This window comes from Pseudonaja textilis, chromosome 9 (genome assembly GCF_049901715.1).
Source record: "Pseudonaja textilis isolate UNSWEBS1 chromosome 9, rPseTex1.2, whole genome shotgun sequence".
Classification (NCBI taxonomy): Eukaryota; Metazoa; Chordata; class Lepidosauria; order Squamata; family Elapidae; genus Pseudonaja; species Pseudonaja textilis.
The window spans coordinates 5,267,110-5,291,464 of NC_141998.1; the positions used below are offsets into that span (position 1 = coordinate 5,267,110).

Sequence of the window (24,355 nt, forward strand, 5' to 3'; positions counted from 1 at the left end):
CCGTTGCTTGCATTCATCTTGTTGAGGGCAGTTGGGTTGTTCGATGTGACCAAGGCTGTGACAGTTATTTTTCTACAGCAGGGGTCCCTAACCTTGGCAATTTTAAGACTTGTGGACTTCAACTCCCAGAATTCCCCAGGATTCATGGGGAATTCTGGGAGTTGAAGTCCACAAGTCTCAACGTTGCCAAGTTTGGAGATCCTTGCCTATGAGTATATAAGTGAACGTTTCAATGCATGTGGGATGGGTTTGTTTGCATGGCTGCAGCTACTTTTCAAAAATTCAGATAGCAACTCCAACTTCACACCAACACATTTTAAAACCAGTGACAGTCACAGCAACAAAGCGAAGCCCTCCCAGGAAAGGAGTGGTGGTGGCAACAGATATCTGATGCAAAAAGGGACAAATATTTGATGCCATTCCATATGTGGCACCAGTAAGACATCTTTTTAACTTGTTATGGATGGCATTGCAAAGAAATAACTTATCTCACTGAAAGTCACCCAAGTTCAAGAATAAATTATTATAGGGTAATTTAATTTCTTATGACAGGGTGATTATGAATCTGAATTACTCAACTGCCAATTGTATGATGGTGTAAGCAGAAATCCTGACAGCAAACTCAAAAAAATAAAATAAAACTCAACCCTGGTGCAAAGCCAGATTGCAAAAACTCAGGCCATCATTAAGTAGCACCAAAGACATTCAAAAAATACTCTCACATTTCCGCTATTTAGTCATCTGGATTCATGCAACTCTGATCTGGTAGTTCCCAAAAAGAAGGTAAGGAATTGTTATGTCTGAAGAAATGTACTTCATCTCAAAGCATTCTCTTGGCATGTAGGCTTCCTCCCTACAAGGTCTCAAATTAATCTGCAAGATATTATCAACTGAAATAATGTGCTCACTTAAATTCTGTTTGGTTCAGTGACACATATTCTCAGGTAAATAAAAGTTCAACCTGCACAGCTAATCTGTACAATACAGAAAGGATTCTCTTTGTGATACCTGCTACAAAAGTCTCACTGAGCTTAATAAAGTTACTTCATAGTGAAATGTTCCTTAACTAAGATATCTTTAGGGAAGAACTTGGGAATAAATCCTACTGATTTCTGTTCTTCTTCCTTCCGAATTAACATAAATAGACGTGCCTCGTTAGGGGCTTCCCATACAGCAGGACTCTTCAAACTTGACAGCTTTAAGACTTGTGGACTTCAACTCCCAGAATTCCTCCTCCAGTCATGTTAGCTCAGGAATTCTGGGAGTTGAAGTCCACAAGTCTTAAACTTGACAAGTTTGAAGAAGACCCTTGCCATACACCCTACATTACAGACCAGCATATAAGACCATGCCTTTTCTACACAAGGGCAGTCACATAAAGCAGTCCCCAGAGGGAGATTTAAATCTCTGGGCTGAATTTCTATTTTTAACCAATGACATTTTGTTTCTTAAAACCGGAGTGTCTTGCTAAAACCCCAAAGCCAAACTCAGCTCTAGCCTTACCTAAGTTGTTCCATTCACGGGCGGCCAGCCGTTTGAGTTCAAGCCCGATCATCATGCGCAGAAGTCGGGAGCGGTGAAGTAGGAAGGATTTTTTCCCCCCCACGGGTCTTGTTTCTACGCGAGGAGTTTAGCCGACTGGAGAGGCGGCGAGAGCAACGGATGGGTGAGTCTCGTTCCCTTTTTCGTCCCCCCCCCACTTTTTTTTTTTGGTGTGGGGGGTGGGGAGCTGCAAGCTGCGGCCTCGTCTCGGCGTTTGTTTGCTTGTTTTTCAGGACCATGGTCAGCAACAGAAGCTCCACCGTGCTCCTGCCAGGTGTGTTGCGTTACAATCTTGTTGCGAACCGGGAGGGACAAATTAAGGCCAGTAATAACCCTGGGAACCAAAAACAGCAGGTCCCCGGCAAGATCGGCCTTAAAGCTGTCCCTCCCGATTCGCCACGAGATTGCACACACATACACGCGGACACACACACACACACACACACACACACACACACACACACACATCTCAATTAAAACAGGATGTCTTGTCTTCGAATCCTCCCTTCCCATCCTCTGAGGATGTCCCTGTTTTGGAGGCTACATGGGGAAGCATCCCGTTAACACCGCTTAGGTGGATTCTCCGACTATGCCAAACCTGTGTGTGTGTGTGTGTGTGTGTGTGTGTGTGTGTGTGTGTCTAAATTAACATAAACCCACAAGCAGCTTCTCTATTTATTGCAAAAGAGTAAGCCCTGATTTTTCAAGCTTCGGTTCCAGCAAGACCATTCAAGCCGATGCCACAACATAGCTTAGGGAACAGCACAGTTTTCTGGCACAAGCGTTGGAAAGTTATTTTATTTTATTTTATTTTTACTTTATGTAATAAGTTATGTAATAAGTTATGTAATAATTTCATTTATTTTATGATTTTATGATTTATTTGTATTCTGCCTTTATTATTTTTACAAATAACTCAAGCTGGTGAACATATCCAACATGCCCACCCCCTGCCTTTTCCCCTAAAACAGGGGACCTCAAACTTGGCCACTTTAAGACTTGTGGACTTCAATTCCCAGAATTCTCCAGCCAGGTGGCTGGGGAATTCTGGGAGTTGAAGTCCAGAAGTCTTAAAGTGGCCAAGTTTGGAGACCTCTGCCCTAAAACAACAACCCTGTGGAGTGGGTTGGGCTGAGAGGGTCCCAGGGCTTTTTTAAGCTACCTTTTGATAAAATAAATTCAAAGATGGATAGCACAGTGGGGACAGTCAATTACAAAATCAGAGAACAGAGAGTACTCATACAGGGTTTGCCAAGTATCCAGCCTTGGCTGGCTCAGGTTTGAAGTGCAATTATTAAAAATTTATACATATCCTTTATATGCTCAAAAGTGTTCCCAATATAGTATTAATCTTATTCATTTAAATCAGCATTTATATTTTTTGAGCCAAAAGTCCATGCTTGATGTTTGATGCTTGATGGAGATGAGATTCCCCAGGTCCATTTTCTCTGGATTAATTGAAGTTTTCCTGATCCTCTGTGAGGAGAGCTATTTTAGAATTTATACAGTATTTATATTATTTTAGCGTAATATAAATCAACATCTCCACATAGCATTGTGCTGAGAAAGCAGGGTGTATGAGGACCCATAGATTCGATATGCCACAACTAACAACTATAATTTGGTTTGGATCCTTTAACATTGTGTTTTCCATTGTTGGGGGCAATTGACTGACTCTGTTAACTACTTCCAGAGGGCTGTAAAGCACCGTGAAGAGGTATATAAGTCCAAGTGTTATTGCTATTGCTATGCTATTTTTGTCATTGTGGCACAGTCATTAAAAGTGCAGTATTGCAGGCTGACTCTGCCCACAGCCTGGAGTTCGATCCTGACTGGCTCATGGTTGACTCAGCCTTCCATCCTTCCAAGATGAGTAAAATGAGGACCCAGATTGTTGGGGGCAATAGCCTGACTGTCAGGATTCCAGCAGTTACCCCAATTAAATCATGACTCTCAAGCCAAACTTCCAAAACTTCAAAAGGATTTATTGGGAGTTAACGTGTCTGGCACTGCCTGGGTGTAGCCGACTCATAATTCATTGTCACCCTTGACCCTGGTTTTCTCCCATCCCCCGGGTGTATCATAATTCATATTCTCCAATGGGACACATCCATAGCCAAGAATCATCAATCATGCTCTCCAGTTAGATCTTTGCATGGCAGAAACTTCAGTCACCTAGTTACTATCTTTGAAAACTGTTTATGGAATGCACTTTTGATTTCGAAGCTGCCACACTGCTGCCCCCTCCCTATCTGTTGGCAACTCTAAAAAGACCATAGAAATATTTTATGAGTTGACACTGACTCTGTAAACTGCGTATGGGCTGTAAAGCACTGTGAAGCGGTATATAAGTCTAAATGCTATTGCTATTTGTATTCGTTTACTCATGTTATTTCATCCGTAGACTGCTGAGAGTCCTTAAGGATTCAGTAGACTATAAGATGATGATGGCGATGATGAAGATGATGGTGGCATAATCTTTACATAATCGCAATTAGAAATGTAAACTGATTCAACATATTAAGCTGGAATATGGTTGGCTATTTTGTGGCTTGGTATTTCTTACATATCAAACCAACATTGTTACTTTGGAGAATTGTAAGAACCCAAGCAGTTGGGACTGCCTTACATGGAGAAAATTATATCTAGCTCAATTTTAGTGACTGACTACATCCCTGCAAGCTTTTAGGCAGGAAATCCAAATCATATTTGGAAGTTCTAAGAGTGTAATCTTGGATTTTTTTCCCCAGATAACATACACACTCTACCAGTGAGCTGCTATTCATTTTCCTTATGTTACAGCATGAGACTAAGTTAATTATTGGCAAAGATATAATGGAAGAATCTATATTGCATGATCCAAAGTACTCTGGACCTGCACTCATTTTATAGTGGACAGATTTTTATTCCATCTATATATATAAAAGCGAAATACCATTCACTCATCATCACAAAATCTCCAGAACCATAAAGCCTACAAACTTGAAATTTGGCCCGTATGTTTCTCTTGGCTTCTAGGTGCTCACTAAGAAAGGATTTTTCAAAATGACCATCAGAGCACAGGGAATTTCCTATATTATTATTATTATTAACATGCTCTGATGCTAAGGAGTTCTACTCCCCCTCCCCACCTGAAAAGAAATCTGTTCCAAAAGCAAAACACAAGCGGAGGAGTTTCAGTTTCAGAGCAGCAACCAGCTTTAGTACAGAACAGTTGAGCTAAGCCACGCCCAGGCTCCTTGCTGTCTTCTTGTTCACACAGCGCATACTCTTTCAGTTTCCAAACAACCCTCAACTCTCTCCCACATGGACAGGACGCTAGCCAGATGAATACTGATGGATGCTGGTAGGCAGAGGCAGAATTTTCCTCCCTTATGTTCCTCCCCAAAAACTAAGCCTGACCACATAGTTTTGTAGCGAAGCACAGGTATTGAGCTAGTAATTTAATAATTTAACAGCAGCACTAACTGCTAGTGCAATGGCTTCAGGAGTTTATATTCTAACCTCTCCTATCTCCATACCACTTTGCAATTTTAATTTAGGTTCCAGTTTGGGAGCTAGGAACACTCTGGAGATCTTGCTGGGAGAATTGTCCAAGGACTTCTTGACTCGCCCTCTAACACGGAATGAAGCCTGTCTTGTTCTACTACGTGTGGCCGTCTTTGGCGCCACCACCTACTTCGGTATAAAGTGGGTCTCGGATGCCCTAGACCCTGCCCAGAAGCAACGAATGCAGTTGAAGAAAAGAGTATGTACTACAAGTATCTTTGTGGCTGGGTTCCCATGGTGAAATTAAAGCCACTGTTTAATCATGATTTGTCTTAATATTTTTGACAAGTTCTAACAGACTCACAGGGACATGGTGGCTCAGTGGCTAAGACGCTGTCGATCAGAAAGGTCGGCAGTTCGGTGGTTCGAATCCCTAGCGCCGCGTCACGGAGTGAGCTCCCATTACTTGTCCCAGCTTCTGCCAACCGAAAGCATGTAAAAACTGCAAGTAGACAAATAGGGAGCACTTTGGTGAGAAGGTAACAGTGTTTAGGGCGCCTTATCAGTGTTTAGACATGCTGGCCACATGACCACGGAGACGTCTTCGGACAACGCTGGCTCTTTGGCTTTGTAACGGAGATGAGCACTGCCCCCTAGAGCCGGGAACGTCTAGCACATATATGCGAGGGGACCCTTTACCTAACAGAATCACTGGTCCTTCTTAACTCTTTTTTGTTTGCTGTGCCCTGAGTTGCCTTTCTATATTGTTATGCAATATCTCACAGCATTTTTACGGTTCTGGCTCGGACAAAGCTAAATATATCCCACCATTCTCTGTTCCCATACATACCAAGCTCCCACCTTTCAACTGAGCTTCATCTCAGCTGTCACTACCTATGACTCAATGTAGACCATAATAGTTGAGTTGGTCCAATTCACTGGTCTTCAGTAGGTTGTTTGGACCAGGGGTCTCCAACCTTGACTACTTTAAGACTTGTGGGCTTCAACTCCCAGCTGGCTGAGGAACTCTGGGAGTTGAAGTCCACAAGTCTTAAAGTTGCCAAGGTTGGGGACCCCTACTTTGGACCAACTCAACTATTACGGTCTACATTGAGTCATAGGTAGTGACAGCTGAGATGAAGCTCAGTTGATAAGGTGGGAGCTTGGTATGTATGGGAACAGAGAAGGGTCATATTTAGCTTTGTTCAAGCCAGAACCATAGAGATGATGTGAGATACTGCATAACAGTATAGGGAATTACCAACCATTCCAAGATCTAGCAAAAGAATCGGGTTCAGAAATGAATGGATAGCCTGCTAGGAGATAACATTTGTTTTGACCTTTACTGCACACGAGAAAACAGGCTAGAACATCTCTAATATGGGCATCCCTCATTTGTGTTATACAGTACTGGATGTGGTGATCAAACACAACAGAACAGGAAATAATTATCACAGCCTTCCTGCCATGCATGTAAGCTTTTAATAATAGCCTCCCCCAGACTGATCTATTTAGAAGTGTTGAGCTTACAATTCCACAAATTTCCAGGCAATTTGGCTAGAACCAAATTAGGTCAAGGTGAGGAAAACTCATGTTTACAGAATGTATATGATACAAACTAAAAAGAAAACAAGCTGGACTCTTTCCCCACTCTTCTCTTTCCATATACATAAGCATATGCCTATTTAAAGAAAATTTTAACAAGATAAGAATAAAATCTTGCAAGTCTTGCACAAATTTCCCACCTCTTTTGAAATGCTTGCTTCAATAGGGAAGATCCTTCCTAAATTTCTTTTTCTGACCATTAAGGGACTGTGATGCCTGATTGTTTCCTTGACTCTACCCCTCTTTCCCCAAGGTCATTCATACATTTTATTATGTGGACTTGCTTTCCTGTTGTAGATCTTATATTGTATCTTGTAAATTGTATTCTAGAAGAAAAACCACCAAGTCAGAGAACATCAAGAATACAGCAGGTCAATTCAGAGCTACATATATCCTCTACTATATAGAGAACCAAAGCAAATGCTGTGCATGGAATTCCTCATTCTTTCATTACAGTTTTTATTTATATGTTCATGCCCACACACTTATGAGACATCAATGAAATACAATTGCTGGCTTATAATAAAATTAGGTTAAAGTTTTGGAAATACCATAAAGTGGCTGAAAATGGAAAACACCCTAAAAAAAGTAATGCAAGAGTTTTGAACCAAAAATATATATATTTGAAGACAAGTCAGGTAGAGGAGGTATTCAGCAGGTTCTGACCAGTTCTGGAGAACTGGTAGCGGAAATTTTGAGTAGTTTGGAGAACCGGCAAATCCCACCTCTGGCTGGAGATTTTGCAGTATCCTTCCCCTGCCACGCCCACCAAGCCACGCCCACAGAACCAGTAGTAAAATAATTTGAATCCCACCACTGACGTCAGGTTAAATTCCAGTTTCTGTAAACAGTGAATAGCTGAGAAACAAAATAAGAAAAGAAAAAGGGAAATTATGAAGAGGCTTCTGATCTTTTTTGACAGCAGTTAGAAGTCCTATAAGTGGGATAATTTCCTCAAAATAATTGTGCTCGGTTCTTGTTGCCTGTTTGATGCGGCTGAAAAAGCCGCTGCTTGCTTTTCAGTGACTGTGTAGAATTGACTAGACCGGTTTCAACCACATCTATTTTGTGTTCATTATTATGAAGACCCACAGTTCTTTTCTGAACCTGTACTGGGCACCTGTGCTGAATATAGTAAGTACCAGTCAGCAGCTATAGCTCATTAAATCGAAAATGCCACGTCAACCTAAACAGGTTTCAACCTTGAAATTAATCCGCCACTTTTTTTAGGGGTGTCAAACTCAATTTCATTGAGGGCCACATCAGGGTTGTGTTTGACCTCGGGGGCGAGGGGGCAGTAAAGTGTGGCCAGGGTGAGCGTGGCCAGCTCAACATCACTCGAATGTACTGCCCATGAAAATGGGCTCCCGAGCTCCGTTTTCTGCTGCAACAGCCTCCTGCAGTCTTCGGCCAGTGAAAACGGAACCCGGGTAGGCTGTGATCCTCCTGAGCTCGATTTTCGCTGGCAGAGGCACTGCAAGCCAGTCCTTCGCTGTTTCCAGGGCGGCCCCACAGGCCCAATCTAAGCACCCCGTGGGCCTGGAGTTTTAACACCCCTGCCCTTTTTTATTTCTTCGGACAGGCAGAGGACCTGATGAAGCAGATTGGAATAGAAAAGCTGAAGCTGACGGAGTACGAGATGAACATTGTTGCTCATTTGGTGGTTCCCAGGGACATAAAGGTAAGAAGGAGAGTTGCTGCTTCCCTTGTCCCACCCTCAGCTGTGACTTGAGATTCTCCCTGCACTAAGCTGGACAACTGGGAAGAGCGATTTGGCCCTGGGTTGGCCGCTGAGCAAACTCAAAAGAGATGGTGGCAACAGCATGAAATGTCTGCTTAAAGGGGATCAACAGATTGATAAGAGTCGGAAGGGTCCGTGTAGGTCATCTAGTCCAGGGGTATCAAACTCAAGGCCTGTGGGTCGGATCTGGCCCAGGGGGTGCTTATATCTGGCCTGCGGGGTGGGCCTGGAAAGGACCAGCCGGTGGTGTCTCTGGAAGCCAAAATGGGGCATGGGGGGCCTGCACATGGCCTTCCCACACCCCATTTTCAGCCTGAATGGCCTCCTGCAGCACTCTGCCGGGCCAAATAGGGCACACACACACACACACACCCATGCCCCATTTTGGCCCATGGGGTGCTGCTGGAGGGATCCATCCCATCTCTCCCCCCACCAGTCAGCCCACAGAGAGCTACAATGCTGATTTCTTCAAGAAATCCAGTTTGACACGCTTGATCTAGTCCAACCCTCCACCCAAGCAGGAGACCCTACATCATTTCAAGTCACCACCAAATCTCTTCTTGAAAGCCTCCAGTGATGAAGCTCCCACAACTTCCGAAGGCAACTTCTGTTCCATGGGTTGATTGTTCTCACTCTCAGAAAGTTTCTCCTTATTTCCAGGTTGAATGTCTCCTTGTTCAGTTTCCATCCATTCTTCCTTGTCTGGCCTTTGGGTGCCAGAGACCAAGGAAGGCTCTATCCACGCAGAATTTCGATTACATTGGCATCCAGTATGCAGGTCTTGGTGGTGAAGTAGGACCAGTCAGATCAGAGGCCCAGAGTCTAGAGTCCCAAATGGTAACCTGAAGAGAGCTGGTGGTCCTGACAGTAGCACATTGACCTGATATCCATGTCTAAAGTGATGTGGGAAAGGCAGAATTTCTGTGACTGTCACCCATCTCTCTCGCTTCCAAATGAATATGGAGGAAAATCAAATCAAAATGGCTGAGTCATGACTGTATGATCAAAACTCCCTAGCACTATGGAGCATTGACAGCATGGTTGTGGACATTATTTTCACTTTTTGAACCTATCCTGTGGACACCTGTGTTTTCATCTTATTTTTTAAAAGAGTATTCTGACCTAGGCTTCTCAAAATCACGAAGCAGACTCCTCGTCCCGACAAAACCCCTTTTATTTAGGCTAATGTGAATTCCTATCATTCACATTCAGCAAAGTCCCGGCAAACAGTCTTTCAAGAGATTTCCCAACTACAGACCTTTATCAGGCTTGGAGGGTTGCCAGGCTGATAGCTTCCAAACGCCACTCTGTAGCAGACAATACTTGGCAAAGAATCAGGAACAGATCTTCACCCTAATGAATTGAACTAATTGTCTCCTGCAAACCCCATTCCCCCTTTTGCTCCTCTTTATTCCCTAAGGGAGGGGCCATTCACCATCCAACTGTGGCTTTACTCCCAAGTCGACCCTTGTTCCTTAGCTGTTCCCCTCTCCTGGCAGCTCTGTGCATGCACACACTGGGAACAGGCTCCAGCTGCTCTTCTGCCTCACTGATCTCCGACTCTGAATGCAGCTGATGGTTCTGGCCCCATCTCTGCCTCTGATGCAGAGCCCTTGTCAGAGCCTTCCCCAGACTCCAGGACTGGCCCATGTTCCTCTCCAACCTCCTTACTGTCTGAGTCTGCCGCCAGCTCCACTGGCCATTGGCGGGCCACAACAAAGAGGGTGACTGTGGGGTAGAACAATCTGACCTATTATTCAGAGAGTGTATGAATACTGTATCTATCAAATGGAAAGTGATTTGAAGAGTAATTAACTATTATCAACAATAAGATTGCCTCTACTTACTCCAAACCAGACTTTCCCATTGAGGTAGCCCTCAACTCAGATTTAAATATTCAGGGGGAGAAAAAGTCAAGGGCGAAGAGAAGGAAGGAGCGTGAGCAGAACTGAGGGTCCATCTGAAGTCCAAAATTTGGACTTGGCCAGCTTTGGAAGCTAGCTGGTCTTACTAAATGGTTCAGAACCTCTTTCTTATTTCAGCCCTCCAAAAAATGTATCCCATTTTCAGGTCACCTGGAACGATGTTGCAGGCTTAGACGAGCTGGTCAGTGAACTTCGAGACGCCGTAATCTTACCTTTGCAACAGACACGCTTGTTCGAGCGCTCCAAGCTCTGCCAGCCCCCAAAAGGTATCCTTGGCATGTCTTCCATTTTAGAATCCAGAGGCAAATGAGTCATTTCAGGCCCCACCCTCCAGCTTCTGCCTCACTTTATCCCATGTCAATGTAATTTTTATTTTGCGGTCTATTAATGTCAATAGCCAAATACATAGAAGCATTTAGGAAAGCCCCACATACAGGTAGTCTGTGATGACCTGGGGCGTGGCATAAAAGCAACAAAGTCCCAAAAGTAGGTAAAGTCCCTTTAATGCCTCCAACTTGGCCCACAATGTCCAGTTATCATCAGCCGGAGAAAAAACTCTCCCAAGAACAGTCTTTAAAGGGAAGAAATTCAGTCTGAACCCAAAGTACATATAGATTATAAATAAAATCAATACAAGCCACACTGCAGCAATTAACGAGACAGGGCAGGATAAGGAATTGAAGACTTCCAAAAGATCATGAAACACACACAGTTAGGAGGATGCCAGAACCCAGATAAGACTTTGACCAACAAAGATAATTCATGCTTTGCTTCCAGCAACTTTGCTGTGCGTAGTTTACCTTTTTAAACAGTTTTCTCAGCTGCAGCTAAGGAAGGGGATCAGGGCCCTTTCTTTCCCCATAAGCCATGAAACCCACGTTGCTTTCTTCTCCGTTCCTCCCTGAGTGCCCTGGGATGAAGAGGGGGTGGGCCTGGGTCTTCCTCTGAATGCCCAGCCGGAGAGTGCCCTTCCCCAGTTTCCCCCACAGCCACCGGAGCCACACTCCCACTGTCAGCTGCTCGACCTCCCCCTGGGAATCAGATTCCAACAGGGGCATGACATAGTCCTTGAACTTAAAACCCAAACTGAGCCCAACATTTCAGTTGCTAAGCAAGGCAGTTCTTAATTTAGCCATGCACCATTTTTATGACCATTTGCCATAGTTGTTAACTGAATCATGAGATCATGAAGCACATCCGGCTTCCGCCATTGTTTTCTGTTCATCAGAAGCTCCCTAGGAAGGTTGCAAATGGCAATCCAACCCAATCCCCAGGTTGCTGTAGCCATCATAAATAGAGGCTGCTTGACAAGCACCTGAAGTTTTGATCATGTGACTGTGGGGATGCTGCAGTGGCCATAAGTAGGAGAACTGGTCATAAGTCACTCTTTGCAGTGCTGTGGTAACTTTGAACGTTGATTAAACAAATGGCTGTAAGTTGTCAACTAGCACTAGTGAAATACTTCCATATTTCATTTTGTATGTTGTATTGCATCCTGAAGCATTCAATATAAAGTGTTGATCCATCTGATTATTTCCAATACTAAGTGACAGAACAGAATAACAACTGGAAGGGACCTTAAAGGTCTTCTAGACCAACTTTCTGCTTGAGCAGAAGATCGTATACCATTTTGGATGAATGCCTGTCCAATCTCATCTTGAAGATCTCCTGTGATGACCTGGGGCGTGACACAAAAATAACAAAGTCACAAAAGTAGAATAAATTCCCTTTAATGCCTCCAACTTGGGCCCCAATGTCCGATTATCAAACTCTTCCAAAAACAATCTACAAAGGAAAGAAATGCAGTCCGAACCCAAAGTAAAGATAATTAGAAATAAAAACAACAACACAAACCACAGTGAAGTAATTAACAAGGCAGGCAAGGATGATAAATTGCCGACTTTCAACAGATAACGAAGCACCCACAGTTGGGAGGATGCCAAAACCCAGATAAGCCTCAACAAAGATAATGCACGCTTTGCTTCCAGCAAGGAGCTGTGTGCAAACGCCGCACTTATATCCTCTTCTCCCAGCTGCAACTAATGAAAGGGATCAGGGCCTTTTTCTCTCCCATAAGCCACGTTGCTCCCTTCTCTGTTCCTCCCTGTATGCCCTAGGATAAAGGGGGGTGGCCCTGGGTCTTCCCCTGAAATGCCCAGCCAGACTGTGCTCTTCCCCCATTTCTTCCACAGCCACCGGAGCCACACTCCCACTCCCTGTCAGCTCCTCAATCTCCTCCTCAGAATCAGACTCCAACAGGGGCATGACACTTCCACGGTTGGAGCATCCACACCACTGATTTAATGGTTCTGTCAGAAATTTATCCTTAGTTGTAGGTTGGATTTCTCCTTGATTAGCTTTCACCCATCGCTTCTTGTCCTGCCTTCAGGTTCTTTGGACAATAGCTTGACTCCCTCTTCTTTGTGGCGGTCCCTGAGATATTAGCACACTGTTATCATGTCAGCGTTGGTCCTTCTTTTCATTAGAAGTCTTTCTAGATTTCAAGTGATCTTTTTCACATTCCTACTTGTAGAGGTTGGGCCATGGAGAAAGTATGGAGAAACGGTTACAAAACAGAAACATACTTTAAATGCAGGAAATAGAGAAAGTACTAGAAAGAAGCTCAGGTTTTCTCATCCTAATACCCTGGTGTATAAGAGGGAGGGTAGGGAAGACACAGCCAAGCTTTCAAGATTGTGTTCTAATTTGATAATATTGTATAACTTAATAACCCTTGAAGGGTTGATATTATCCATTGCCCATGTTGGCGAAAGTTGTTACCTAGGTGGTAAGTGGTCATACTGATTATCTGGAAGGCCATAAACTCCTCCATTCTTGTTATACCTTTCAACAAGTGACCATATTTGTTATAAAAACAGCTGAAGTAATTTCCATGTTATTTTGTTCTCTAAGTGGGGGAAAAAAATCTGTCAACGCTTCTCTTTATACTGAAATATATTCACTAAACTGACTTAAGCACAAAGTCCTATATGGGAACAAAGATTTGGCAAGGATTCAGCAGTATAAAACAGCCCCTTCCTGTCTTTGCCATGCTGTAATGTAGTAAGAAGATGGCAGATATAAATGGTGTTCAAAATTTTTAATATCACAGTGAATACAGGAGCACTGCTATCATGTCATCCCTCGTCCTGCTTTTTTCATTTGACCATTTCAAATGGGCCCCCATCCAAATATCAAGCTTGGGACAGGTGTCCCCCTAAAACAGGCACATCTAAAAGAGGGGTCTTCAAACTTGGCAGGTTTAAGACTCGTGGACTTCAACTCCCAGAATTCCTCCTCCAGTCACGTTAGCTCAGGGATTCTGGGAGTTGGAAGTCCACAAGTCTTAAACCTGCCAAGTTTGAAGAAGACCCTTGATCTAAAGGCAGGGTCACATTCTTTTCCTGAATCAGAATAAGGGCTCTTACCTTTGATTCATTAGGAGGCAGGTAATAGGAGAACCACCTGAATATGGGCTGATGGCTTTCCCTTTTATTTAGGTGTCTTACTGTATGGACCACCTGGATGTGGCAAGACTCTTCTTGCCAAAGCAATGGCCCAGGCATCTAACTGCAGGTTCATCAACCTTCAAGCACCCACCTTGATGGACAAATGGTATGGAGAGTCACAGAAACTTACAGCAGCCGTTTTTTCTCTGGCCATCAAAATCCAACCCTGCATAATTTTCATTGATGAAATAGGTAAGATCAGTGGTGGGATTCAAAAAATTATTTACTACTGGTTCTGTGGGCGAGGCTTGGTGGGCGTGACAGGGGAAGGATTCCCCATTCCTGGGGGAAGGTTATTGCAAAATCCCCAATTCCCTCCCCACCCCACTAACCTGCTTTCCAGCTCCATTCTTCTGTGCAGGGCAACCAAAGAAGACCCAGCCAATCAGCTGGGACTCGGGAGATGGGGAATAGATGGGGGCGGGGCCAGTCAGAGGCGGTATTTGCCGGTTCTCTGAACTACTCAAAATTTCCGTTGCCGGTTCTCCAGAACTGGCTGAATACCACTCCTGCTAAGATCCCAGTCTGCGGTTCTTGTGTATCACATGCCATAACTTAATGTTCTTTCCTCATTATTGACTTTGATTTTAAAAATTTACCTTTTGGGGTACTGCATGGAGTCAACAGTTTTCTGCTTAGGTCCTTTCACACGTCTTTCCATTAAATAGGATTTTATTAGAACAGAACACTTCAATTGAAAAGAAGTGATATGGAGCATTGGTGGGTAGGGAATCAGACTTTTAATAAAAGCTTGAACAAATCACTCATAGTTTGGCAAAATTTTTGTGATTGGCCCTCCTATTGCTTCTGCCATTGTGTAATATATCCATCATATTCTATTAAAATTCTGTTTTTTTCCATTCTTCCTGAAAGATCCCAAAGGGCGGTAGGGTGAATTTTTAAATCATAGATTTTAAAAAAAACCTGTGGGTTATTTTGTCTTCTGTCATCCTTGGTGTCATCACCCTTTAAAAGAAGGTAGAATATGATCATAATGTAAGAAACAACAGTTCAGTCTTTGGGGGAAAAAAAAACTAATTTCCACTGAAAGTCTGTGGAGATTCAAATTGAACCAGGCCATGGTTGCCCCAAAGGTGCTTTTTCAGGAGGCAACTGGACTTCCGTGTTTTTCTTTGAAGAAAAACTCATCCAGGAAGCTTCTTCAGCTCTGACTGGATGGTGGGGAAATGGAAGGATTTGTACTCCTTGCAGACAGCTGGTCATTTGCATCCTTTTAGAGCAGGGGTGTCCAACCTTTCACCTTCCCTGGGCCACATTAGAAGATGAAAATTTGGTTTGGGCCGCACATAAAATAAAATAACAGTAACGATACCTGATCATCCCCAAAAACCATAGAAAACATAGTTAACTTATTAAATTTATTTGGAAATGAAGTTAGTGAGATGCTTTTATTATTTATTATTAATTATTTATTAAAATTATTTTTTTTTAATCATGTTTTTTTAATCATGGTTTATCACGGTTTATTTTCTGGCCAAATTTTGCGGGGGCGGGGGGAAGAAAGCTCGCCCGCCTCGTGCCTACCTCTCCTCCTGCAAATGGCCCGGCTGGATGCAGCAGGACTGGAAGGCAGAAGCAGCAGTGGCGGCGGGGGCAGAAGCGGCGGCAGCGGCAACAGCAGAAGGTGGCGCTCTGACGGCACCCGCCTTTTCTGTTGCTGCTTGGCATGGCGCTCGCCTCGCCCCGCCTCGTGCCTGCCTCTCCTCCTCCTCCTCACTGGTTCTGGCACGAAGGTTGGGGTGGGCACTGGGCCGCATTACAAGGCGACCTGGGCCGCATGCGGCCCGTGGGCCGCGGGTTGGACAGGCCTGTTTTAGAGGGTCATTGAGGCCACTTGGAGGTTTATCTGTGTCCTTGGGGTCACCTGAGTAGTGCAAATGGCTGTGGAGCCTTCTTAGAAAAAAAATGCAAATTACAGGAACCATTTGCACTTCAGCTTGAGATGCAGACAACAACAGACTGGTCTCCAAAGGCCCGAGCCTGTCTTCAACTGTGAAGGGACACAGGGTAGAAAAACATCCTGCAGCCAAGAAAACTCCACAGCCATTTGTACCGCTTAGGTGACCCCGAGGACACAAATAAACCTCCAAGTGGCCTCCACAACTCTCTCAAAGAATGCAAATGACCAGCTGTCTGCAAGGAGTATAAATCCTTCCATTCCCCATCATACAATCAGAGTTGAAGAAGCTTCTTGGATGAGAAGCAAAAAGGCTTCAAAAGAAAAAAAAACAAGAAAGTCCAGTTGCCTCCTGAAAAAAGCACCTTGGGGTCTAATTTCCACTGCATTTTGCTATTGCTTTAGAATGAGATGAAAGAGAAAGCATGTTGCTGAACAAAACAGACCGATATCTATAGAGAAATGCAGTAATTCAAACTTTGTCGAATTATTATTTTAATATTCTACCCATTTCTGGTAGATGCCTTTCTTAGGAACCGTTCCAGAACTGACCATGAAGCCACAGCTATGATGAAAGCAGAATTCATGAGCCTTTGGGATGGGCTACAGACAGCGTCTGATTGCCAGGTAAGGCTTGGCACCTGGATCCATTCATGCAAATTGAGTCCAAGCCAGCATTAAAAATATGGATCATTTGTTCTTTCATCAGAGCCTGTGCATTTCCCTTGTTTGCACATTATGCTCATCCCACATACTGAAAAAAGAAACGTTAACACATCACAAATAAAACTACATGGTGACTTGAAGGTTAACACATGGTGGTGTGGTGACCACTTTTGGTCACCACACTATACAAAAGATGTTGAGATGTTAAAGAGTCCAGAGAAGATCAAGCAGGATGATTAGGGGACTGGAGACTAAAACATATGAAGAACCGTTTCAGGAACTGGACCTGGCTAATCTAGGGAAGAGAAGGACCAGGGGAGACAGGAGACCAGGCTTCCAATATTTGAGGGGCTGCCCCAGAGAGGAGGAAGCGGTCAAGCTATTTTCTAAAGCACAGAATAATGGATGGAAACTGAACAAGGAGACATTCAACCTAGAAATAAGGAGGAATTTTCTGACAGTGAGAACAACCAACCTATGGAACAGACGTTGCCTTTGGAAGTTGTAGGGGCTTCATCACTGGAAGCTTTCAAGAAGAGACCGGACTGCCAACTATCAGAAATGGTGTAGGGCAAGCATCTTCAAACTTGGCAACTTTTAAGATTTGTGGACTTCAACTCCCAGAATTCCTGAGCTAACGTGACTGGAGGAAGAATTCTGGGAGTTGAAATCCACAAAACTGTCCAGTTTGAAGACTCCTGGTGTAGGATTTCCTGCTTGGATGGGAGGTGGGGTGTTGGACTAGATGACCTACACTAGGTTCCTTCCAACTCTGTTAATCTCTTAATCTACCCATTTCAGGTGATGGTGCTGGGAGCCACCAACAGGCCTCAAGATGTGGACCCAGCCATCCTGAGGAGAATGCCAACCGCTTTTCATATTGCACTTCCTGTGAGTAGACCTGACTTCTCTTCCCACAAACCTTGTTCCTCATCCATCCACACTGTTGGATGGTAAGACCTCACACCCAATATGGACTTTTGCAAGATCCAGCCAGTCAAACCGTTAAGTTCTTTGTGGGGAATGAACCTGGAATCTGAAAGTTTTTGGCAGGGAGGCCTAGATGCCACTCCCCCAAAATAACTGCCGAACCACAGAAAACAACGTATAGAACATTTCATATTTAAATGCCTCCAACACAGATAAGAAAGTAGGAAAAAAGAGACGGCCAGGTTAGTGCAGTGGTGGTTTAGGCAACAAAGCCAGCTGGCTGACTTGACCCAGTCCTTCTGCCTCAGCCCCAGGTAGGGGGCAACCATGGCAAACCACTTCGGAAATATTGATAAGAAAATTGCAGGGATCTATCCAGGCAGTTACCAAGAGGGATCCCCAAATTAGGCAACTTTAAGACTTGTGGATTTCAACACCCAGAATTCCTCAGCCAGCATAGTTGAAGTCCACAAGTCTTAAAGTTGCCAAGTTTGAGGACCTCTGATCAAGACTCATTCAAAGGCACCCAATCTCTCTCTCTATCTCCCCTCTCCTTTCTCCTCTCTCCCCCTCTCCCTTTCTCCCTCCTCTCTTCTCTCTCTCTCTCCTCTCCTCTCTCTCTTCTCTCTCTCCTCTCTCTCTCCCCTTCCCTCTTCTCTCTCTCTCTCTTCTCTCTCTCCCTCTCTCTCTCTCTCTCTCTCTCTCTCTCCTCTCTCTCTTCTCTCTCTCCCCCCTCTCTCTCATCTCTCTCTCTCTCTCCTCTCTCTCATTTTTCGTATTGTCTTTTCAATCCCACTCTCTGCTCCGACAGACCCAAAGGCAAAGACAAGAAATCCTGAAGCTAATTCTGGCTGGAGAAAATGTAAGTTGCCTGCTTTCTTTGCCCATGTTTTCAAATGAAATCTTATTAAAGGAAAGAGCTGTGGAGGGAAAAAAATCCCTTCTGGAATGTTAACAAGTCCCTGTAGTCAGAGATAGGTTTCCCTCTAGGGCAGCAAGTTAAGCTTATTTGTGTAAACTTTTTCAGCAATAAAAACCTAGAATATTTGAAAACACAATGGATGCTCACAGGTAATCCTCAGGGTGTATGTGGCTGCCCTGGGCTTCATTCTAAAAATTGGTTCAAAGCTCTTAATTCTGATCTATGGCAGGACCCGTTAGATGTTTTTTCCTATGTCCTTGTTCTGACTTAGGCTTCTCCAAAAGCATGAAGCTGATTCCTCGTCCTGATAAACCCCCTTTATTTAGTTTACAGTGAATTCCTCTCTAGCAATCTCCAGGCCAACGGTCTTTCAAGATATTTCACAATTACTGACCTTTATTGGGCTTGGGGAGTTGCCAGGCCGATATCTTTCAGATGCCACGCTGTTGCAGACAATTCTTGGTGAGAATGCAGGAACAGATCTTCGCCCAAATAAACTAATTGTCTCCTACAAAATTGTCCCCTATATGTCTGGAGTTTCCTGAGGTGACAACAGGGGCAAAATCGTTGAACAAACCCAGGTTTTCATTTACTGGGGATTTTTCCTCAGATGAGCAACGCCGTGAACCTGAAGGAGCTGGCAGAGAAAACACGCGGCTACTCGGGCAGTGACCTGTGGGAATTGTGCCGGGACGCGGCCACGTATCGCGTGCGCGACTACGTCCGGAAACAACAAATGAGGCAGATAGCCCACCTGCTCCACCACAGAGGGAGCGTAGAAGAAACGTAAGTCATACCCTCATTTCTGACCCTTTGCCCCTGAACTCTTCCATAGGTTCGGTTGTCGGAAGATGCTGCATTCCACCAACGTGAGAACATTTTATAGAATATAGCCCAGGCAGTCCTCAACTTACCGCAGTTCATTTAGTGACTGCTCAAAACCACGACGGCACTGGAAAAAGTGACTTACGAGTTGAACTCCTTAGCATCAGAGCGTGTGAATAATAATATAGGAAATACTCTAAATGCTCTGATGGTCATTTTGAAAAATCCTTTCTTAGTGAGCATCTAGAAGCCGAGAGGAACATACGCGCCAAATTTCAAGTTTGTAGGCTTTATAGTTCTGGAGACTCTGTGATGATGCGTGAGTGGTATTTCGCTTTTATATATACAGAACAGTCAAGCTAAGCCACACCCAGGCTCCAAGCTGTCTGACATGGCTCACAACAGATCCTGTTTCTTAGTCACCAAACGTTTCCCATTGGCTGACTTGTTGTTATGGCTGTCCCAGCTCATAATTTCTTATACGCTGACAAATTCTTATATGCGATGATCTTGAGAAGGGTATTGAAGCCATGGTGGCACAGTGGTGAGAGTGCAGTACTGCAGGCTACTTCTGCTGACTACTGGCTGACTGCAATTTGGCAGTTCGAATCTCACCGGCTCAAGGTTGACTCAGCCTTCCATCCCTCTGAGGTGGGTAAAATGAGGACAGATTGTTGGGGGACAATAGGCTGAACCTGTAAACCGCTTACAGAAGACGGTAAAGCACTGTGAAGTGGTATTTAAGTCTAACTGCTATTGCTATTGCGTGACTGGGGTGGTATTGCTGGATGGAAGGAGTCCTTACATCTATTCACCTAACAGCTTACTCTCGTTGTGCTTGGGTGAAGAATACATAAATTTAATTTCATGCAGTGGCCTGGTGTTTTTAATCGTCCCAACTGAGAACAAACTTGAAAAGGAATAAGAACATTTCAACAGTTATGAGCTAAAGTTCAGGGGTGGCAATGGAAAAGGAGTTCTAGAGAGGAAGAACTAACAAGAAAGCCTGTTAGGAATGACGGTCACCTAACAGTTGGGTTGGCAATATATAAACCAGGATACTGTTGTATCTTTAAGAGAATGTTGTAATTGTGATTGGCTGAGGTTCCTCCAACGGCCATAAGATGGCGCCAGAAACCTGGTTTGTTCTTTTTTGCATTTCCTTTGCTTTCCTTTTGCCTGATCGTCATTCTGCTTGAATTGCTGTGAGTCTTGCAACTATTTGCAAACTCCATTTACTGAACTTTGTTTGTGATACTGGTAAAGAAAAGGACTTCGTTTTTGGATTATCCCTGGACTGATTATTTTGAATACTAGCTGCTTTAATCACGTATGATTTGGACTGTTTGTTGGACTTTGTTTACCCGTTTACAGGAACTAAAACTTACATTTTACTATTCAGTGTATCTGTATGCTGGTTGTGTGTTATTCATCACCACTCTCACTATGTTTCCCTGAGTGCACTCATTCTCCCAACGGGGAATACCTCAACAATGCCTTTCCTTTCCTTCCTGCCCAGGGACTTGGAAGAAAATCCCTTGAGGCCACTTACTCAGCTTGACCTGCTGCTCGCCCTGGAAAAGATGAAAGAGTCCAGAGGAGCCACGTCGGCAACGCTGACAGAGCCAACTTTGGACTGAGTGGATGGGATTCCTAGCCTGGAGAACAAAGATGAACCTCATCGCAATTGCTCTACTGTGGGGTTGTCCAACCTTGGCAACTTGAAAACTTGTGGACTTCAACTCCCAGAATTGTGGGAATTGAAGTCCACAGGTCTTAAAGAGTTGCCAAAGTTGGACACCCATGCTCTACTGTAATGTTAAAGGGAAAGCTAAGTAGGAATGAAGACATTCTTAAGAAAGCAAACGCCGGGATGATTCAACAAGGGAAAAAATGAACACTATGCATGCGGGGTGGATTTTCTCCATCTGAAGGGCACCCCAAAGGTGTTGGGGAGAGAAACTTCCAACATCTGGTGAGGCTGCCTGAGAATTATGGGAGTTATTGGGGTGCTGCAAAATTGGAGAAACATCCCTATAAAGAAAGCAGTCACAAGAATCAAGAGAGCCAAGAGTATCACTCATACAAATTATCAACCCATTATGTTGAGATCTTATTGTCTGAGTAGCAAAGCATTCGTTATCAAGCAGTGCAGCTACTAACTAAAGCTAGCATTAAAGAGGGCATAAACTAACTGGTTTTTTTAATCTCTTCTCTTCCCCCTTTTTCAGTCTTTCCTTAACAAAAGATCATGCAACAAAGCTATAGCAAGTTGTTTCACAGCTGTCACAGCCACCCATTCAAGGTTTTGCACCAACGTATAAGTAAAACATTTAAGAATTGAAAATATGTCCTAGTTTTTTTATTTGTCGTTATTTTATCTGTTATCTCAATCTGTTGAGGGCTTTTAAATCATTCCTGAAAAAAATACTCTTGTTCTAGATCCCCGCAGCTGAGGACCGATATATAGTAGTACCTTGGTACTCAACTGCTTTGAAATTCATTGAATTTGCTACTCAACACATTTAGATGCAAAAATTATGGCCTGGTACTCATTGTTTGTTTGGTATTAGATGCACAAGCTAGATATCAGCTGCCTTGTAATTCACTACAGAATTCCTTAAGGGAAAAAATTGGTATGGCACTCGTTTTTAGTACTCAGCATGTCTCCCAGAACCAATTAACGATGAGTACTAAGATACTACTTATCAGAATTTTAATTGGCAGCTTCTATACTCCGTTCTACATTTCCTGAAGCTGCTCTTTAAAAATAAACATGCTTCAAGTGGGTGGCCCAAAACTCAGGCTGTTTTGGGCCACACATTCAAAGCACATTTATCCCTTTTCAGAAATAAAATAGATTTTATTTATTAAATTACTATATTGTCTGTCCCCTAGGAGGAGACTGAATTAACTGGGCAATTGCCTGGCAAACAGCAACACTGAAAGGCTAAGATATAATAGAAACATCAGGGCAGATTAAATCCTACTTCACTGAGAGGTGATTTCCAATTTAACATCCTTCATATATAAGCATTTGGAAAGTTCATAATTTTTTCTTCTCTTTTATCTTAGCACATTGCATTGTTTCCTTACATTGATGTTTGTATATGTGTAAAATTATTAAGTCTATGAAATAGCTTAGAATATAGAGGGCAAAAAGAGAAAAAGAAAAATATATTCTTTCAATGTTAATTACAGTTTAGGCTAGAAATGTTGCTAACATATTTTTTTAAACTTCTTAATCTGTACTTGGGAGTAACATTGAAAAAGGACTGCTACAACTCACATCAGAATAATTAGAGGTTTCACTCTTAAGCTGATTACTTATTAAAGTTTTGTTTGTCCTGCGACTTTGCGTGTGCTTGTGTTATGTGTACAAGGATAATAATTTCAATTAATCTTAGTTTTTTATTTCTTAGAGAATGCCTCTTAAGTTTTGGAGAGTCCACTAAGCCTGTTAAATGTTCCAATCACTGTTTCTGTTTTCCCCCCAGCCAGAAACAGAATTTAACATAGCTCAAGTTTATTTATTTATTTTATTTATTTGGAGAGTACATCTTACAATCGAGTATTTGAAGATTTTTCCACTTCAAAATGCAGGAAATCATGTGAAACATTTGTTTAAAGCGTGGTCAGAGATGGCTCTGGGAGAGCTCAGAAAAGAGGTTAAGTGGAGGTGCGGGTAACTTATTTGTTCTCAAGTAAGAGAAAATGAGAACTTGTGGATACAAGGATGATACTAACTTCCTCAAGTATTCCCCTTCTGTTCCTAAGTTCTGAGTTTCAGCTTCATTGTTTGCTGTTTGCTGCCATCTTGTTGTCAGAAGGCTTTGGATGTTGTAAATGGAGTCCGGCCTAAATGTTTGGGGAAAGATTTCCTTACAGCAGGGGTGTCATGTCCCTGTCGAAATCTGATTCCGAGGGGGAGGCCAAGTGGGAGTGTGGCTCCAGTGGCTGTGGAAGAAACTGGGGAAGGGAAGTCCAGGTGGGCAGAGCAGGGGAGAGGTAAGAGCAAGGCAGAGGGAATTCAGAGGAAGACCCACCCTCTCTTCATCCTAGGGTATGCAAGGAGGAACGGAGAAGGAAGCAACGTGAATTGCATGGCTTACAGGGGAGGAAAGGGCCCTGATTCCCTTCATTAGCTGTAGCTGGGAACACAGTGTTTAAAAAGGAAAGCTGCGCACAGCAACTTGTTGGAAGAAAATTGTGAGTTATCTCTTATTGTCGAGGCTTATCTGGGTTCCTGGCGTCTTCCCAACTGTGTGTGTGTTTTGCTGGTCTTTCAAGTCTGCAATTCCTTTTCCTGCCCTGTCCAGTTAATTGCTGCAGCATGGTTTGCGTGGATATTTCTTTAGTTTAGATGTACTTTGTTTTCGGACTGAATTTCCTCCACTTAAAGACTGTTTTGGGGAGAGTTTTTCTCCAGCTGAAAGTAACTGGACATTGGGGGCAAAGTTGGAGGTATTAAAGCGACTTTTCTTACATATGTAACTGTGTTGCCTTTGTGCCACGCCTGGGTCATCAGAAGGGGTATCCAACCTTGGCAAATTTAAGATTTGTGGACTTCAACTCCCAGAGCTGACTGAGGAACTCTGGGAGTTAAAATCCACAAGTCTTAAAAGTTGCCAAGGTTGGAGACCCCTGCCTTACAGCACCTATTGCCTTTCCTGCCTAAAATTCAGTCTGCCAAATACCAGGTTTCTGCAGAATATATGTGCTTGCAAGTCTTACCTTGGGGCTTCAAGATGAGAAGGCGCAGTTCCTTTGGGGGATTAAGCCCAAACTCTGTTAAAACCACCAAAATCCTCCCGCTGAGCCAATGAAATAGGAAGCAGGAACTAGACACCATCACAGAAGTCTGTGGAGATTCTCAAGTCATCCAGGTCATTTTGCCCCAAAGATGCTTTTTCTAGAGGCAACTGGACTTTCTTATTTTTTTCTTCGAAGAAGCTTCTTGGATGAGATATGAAATGTTTTCAAAAGAAAAAAACCAGCAAGTCCAGTTGCCTCCTGCAAAAGCGCATTTGGGACAACGATGACCTGGATGACTGAGAATCTCCATAGACTTTTAGCTATACAATCTGGGATGAACAGCCTTGGAATGGTCTGGGGAATGGATTTCCAAAGGAAAAAAAATAGCAGACTACAGGAACCATTTGTACCACTCAGGGTGACCCTGAGGACACAAATAAACCTCCAAGTGCTTCAACTACCCTCTAAAAGGATGCAAATGACCAGCTGCCAGCAAGGAATATAAATCCCTTCCATTCCCCACCATCC

At 43.5% G+C, this 24,355-nt stretch overlaps 1 protein-coding gene across 1 annotated transcript; it reads left to right on the plus strand.

The window, feature by feature from the left end:
* The first annotated feature begins 1,309 nt into the window (after positions 1-1,309).
* LOC113445629 (outer mitochondrial transmembrane helix translocase-like) lies at positions 1,310-22,425 on the plus strand. Its single transcript, XM_087938682.1, has 10 exons — positions 1,310-1,666; positions 5,085-5,290; positions 8,219-8,317; positions 10,448-10,568; positions 13,803-14,003; positions 16,250-16,356; positions 17,197-17,286; positions 18,137-18,187; positions 18,858-19,033; positions 20,592-22,425. Exons 1-10 carry the CDS (start codon positions 1,663-1,665, stop codon positions 20,710-20,712), a joined length of 1,176 nt encoding a protein of 391 aa, XP_087794808.1. The 5' UTR covers positions 1,310-1,662; the 3' UTR covers positions 20,713-22,425.
* The last annotated feature ends 1,930 nt before the right edge of the window (positions 22,426-24,355 follow it).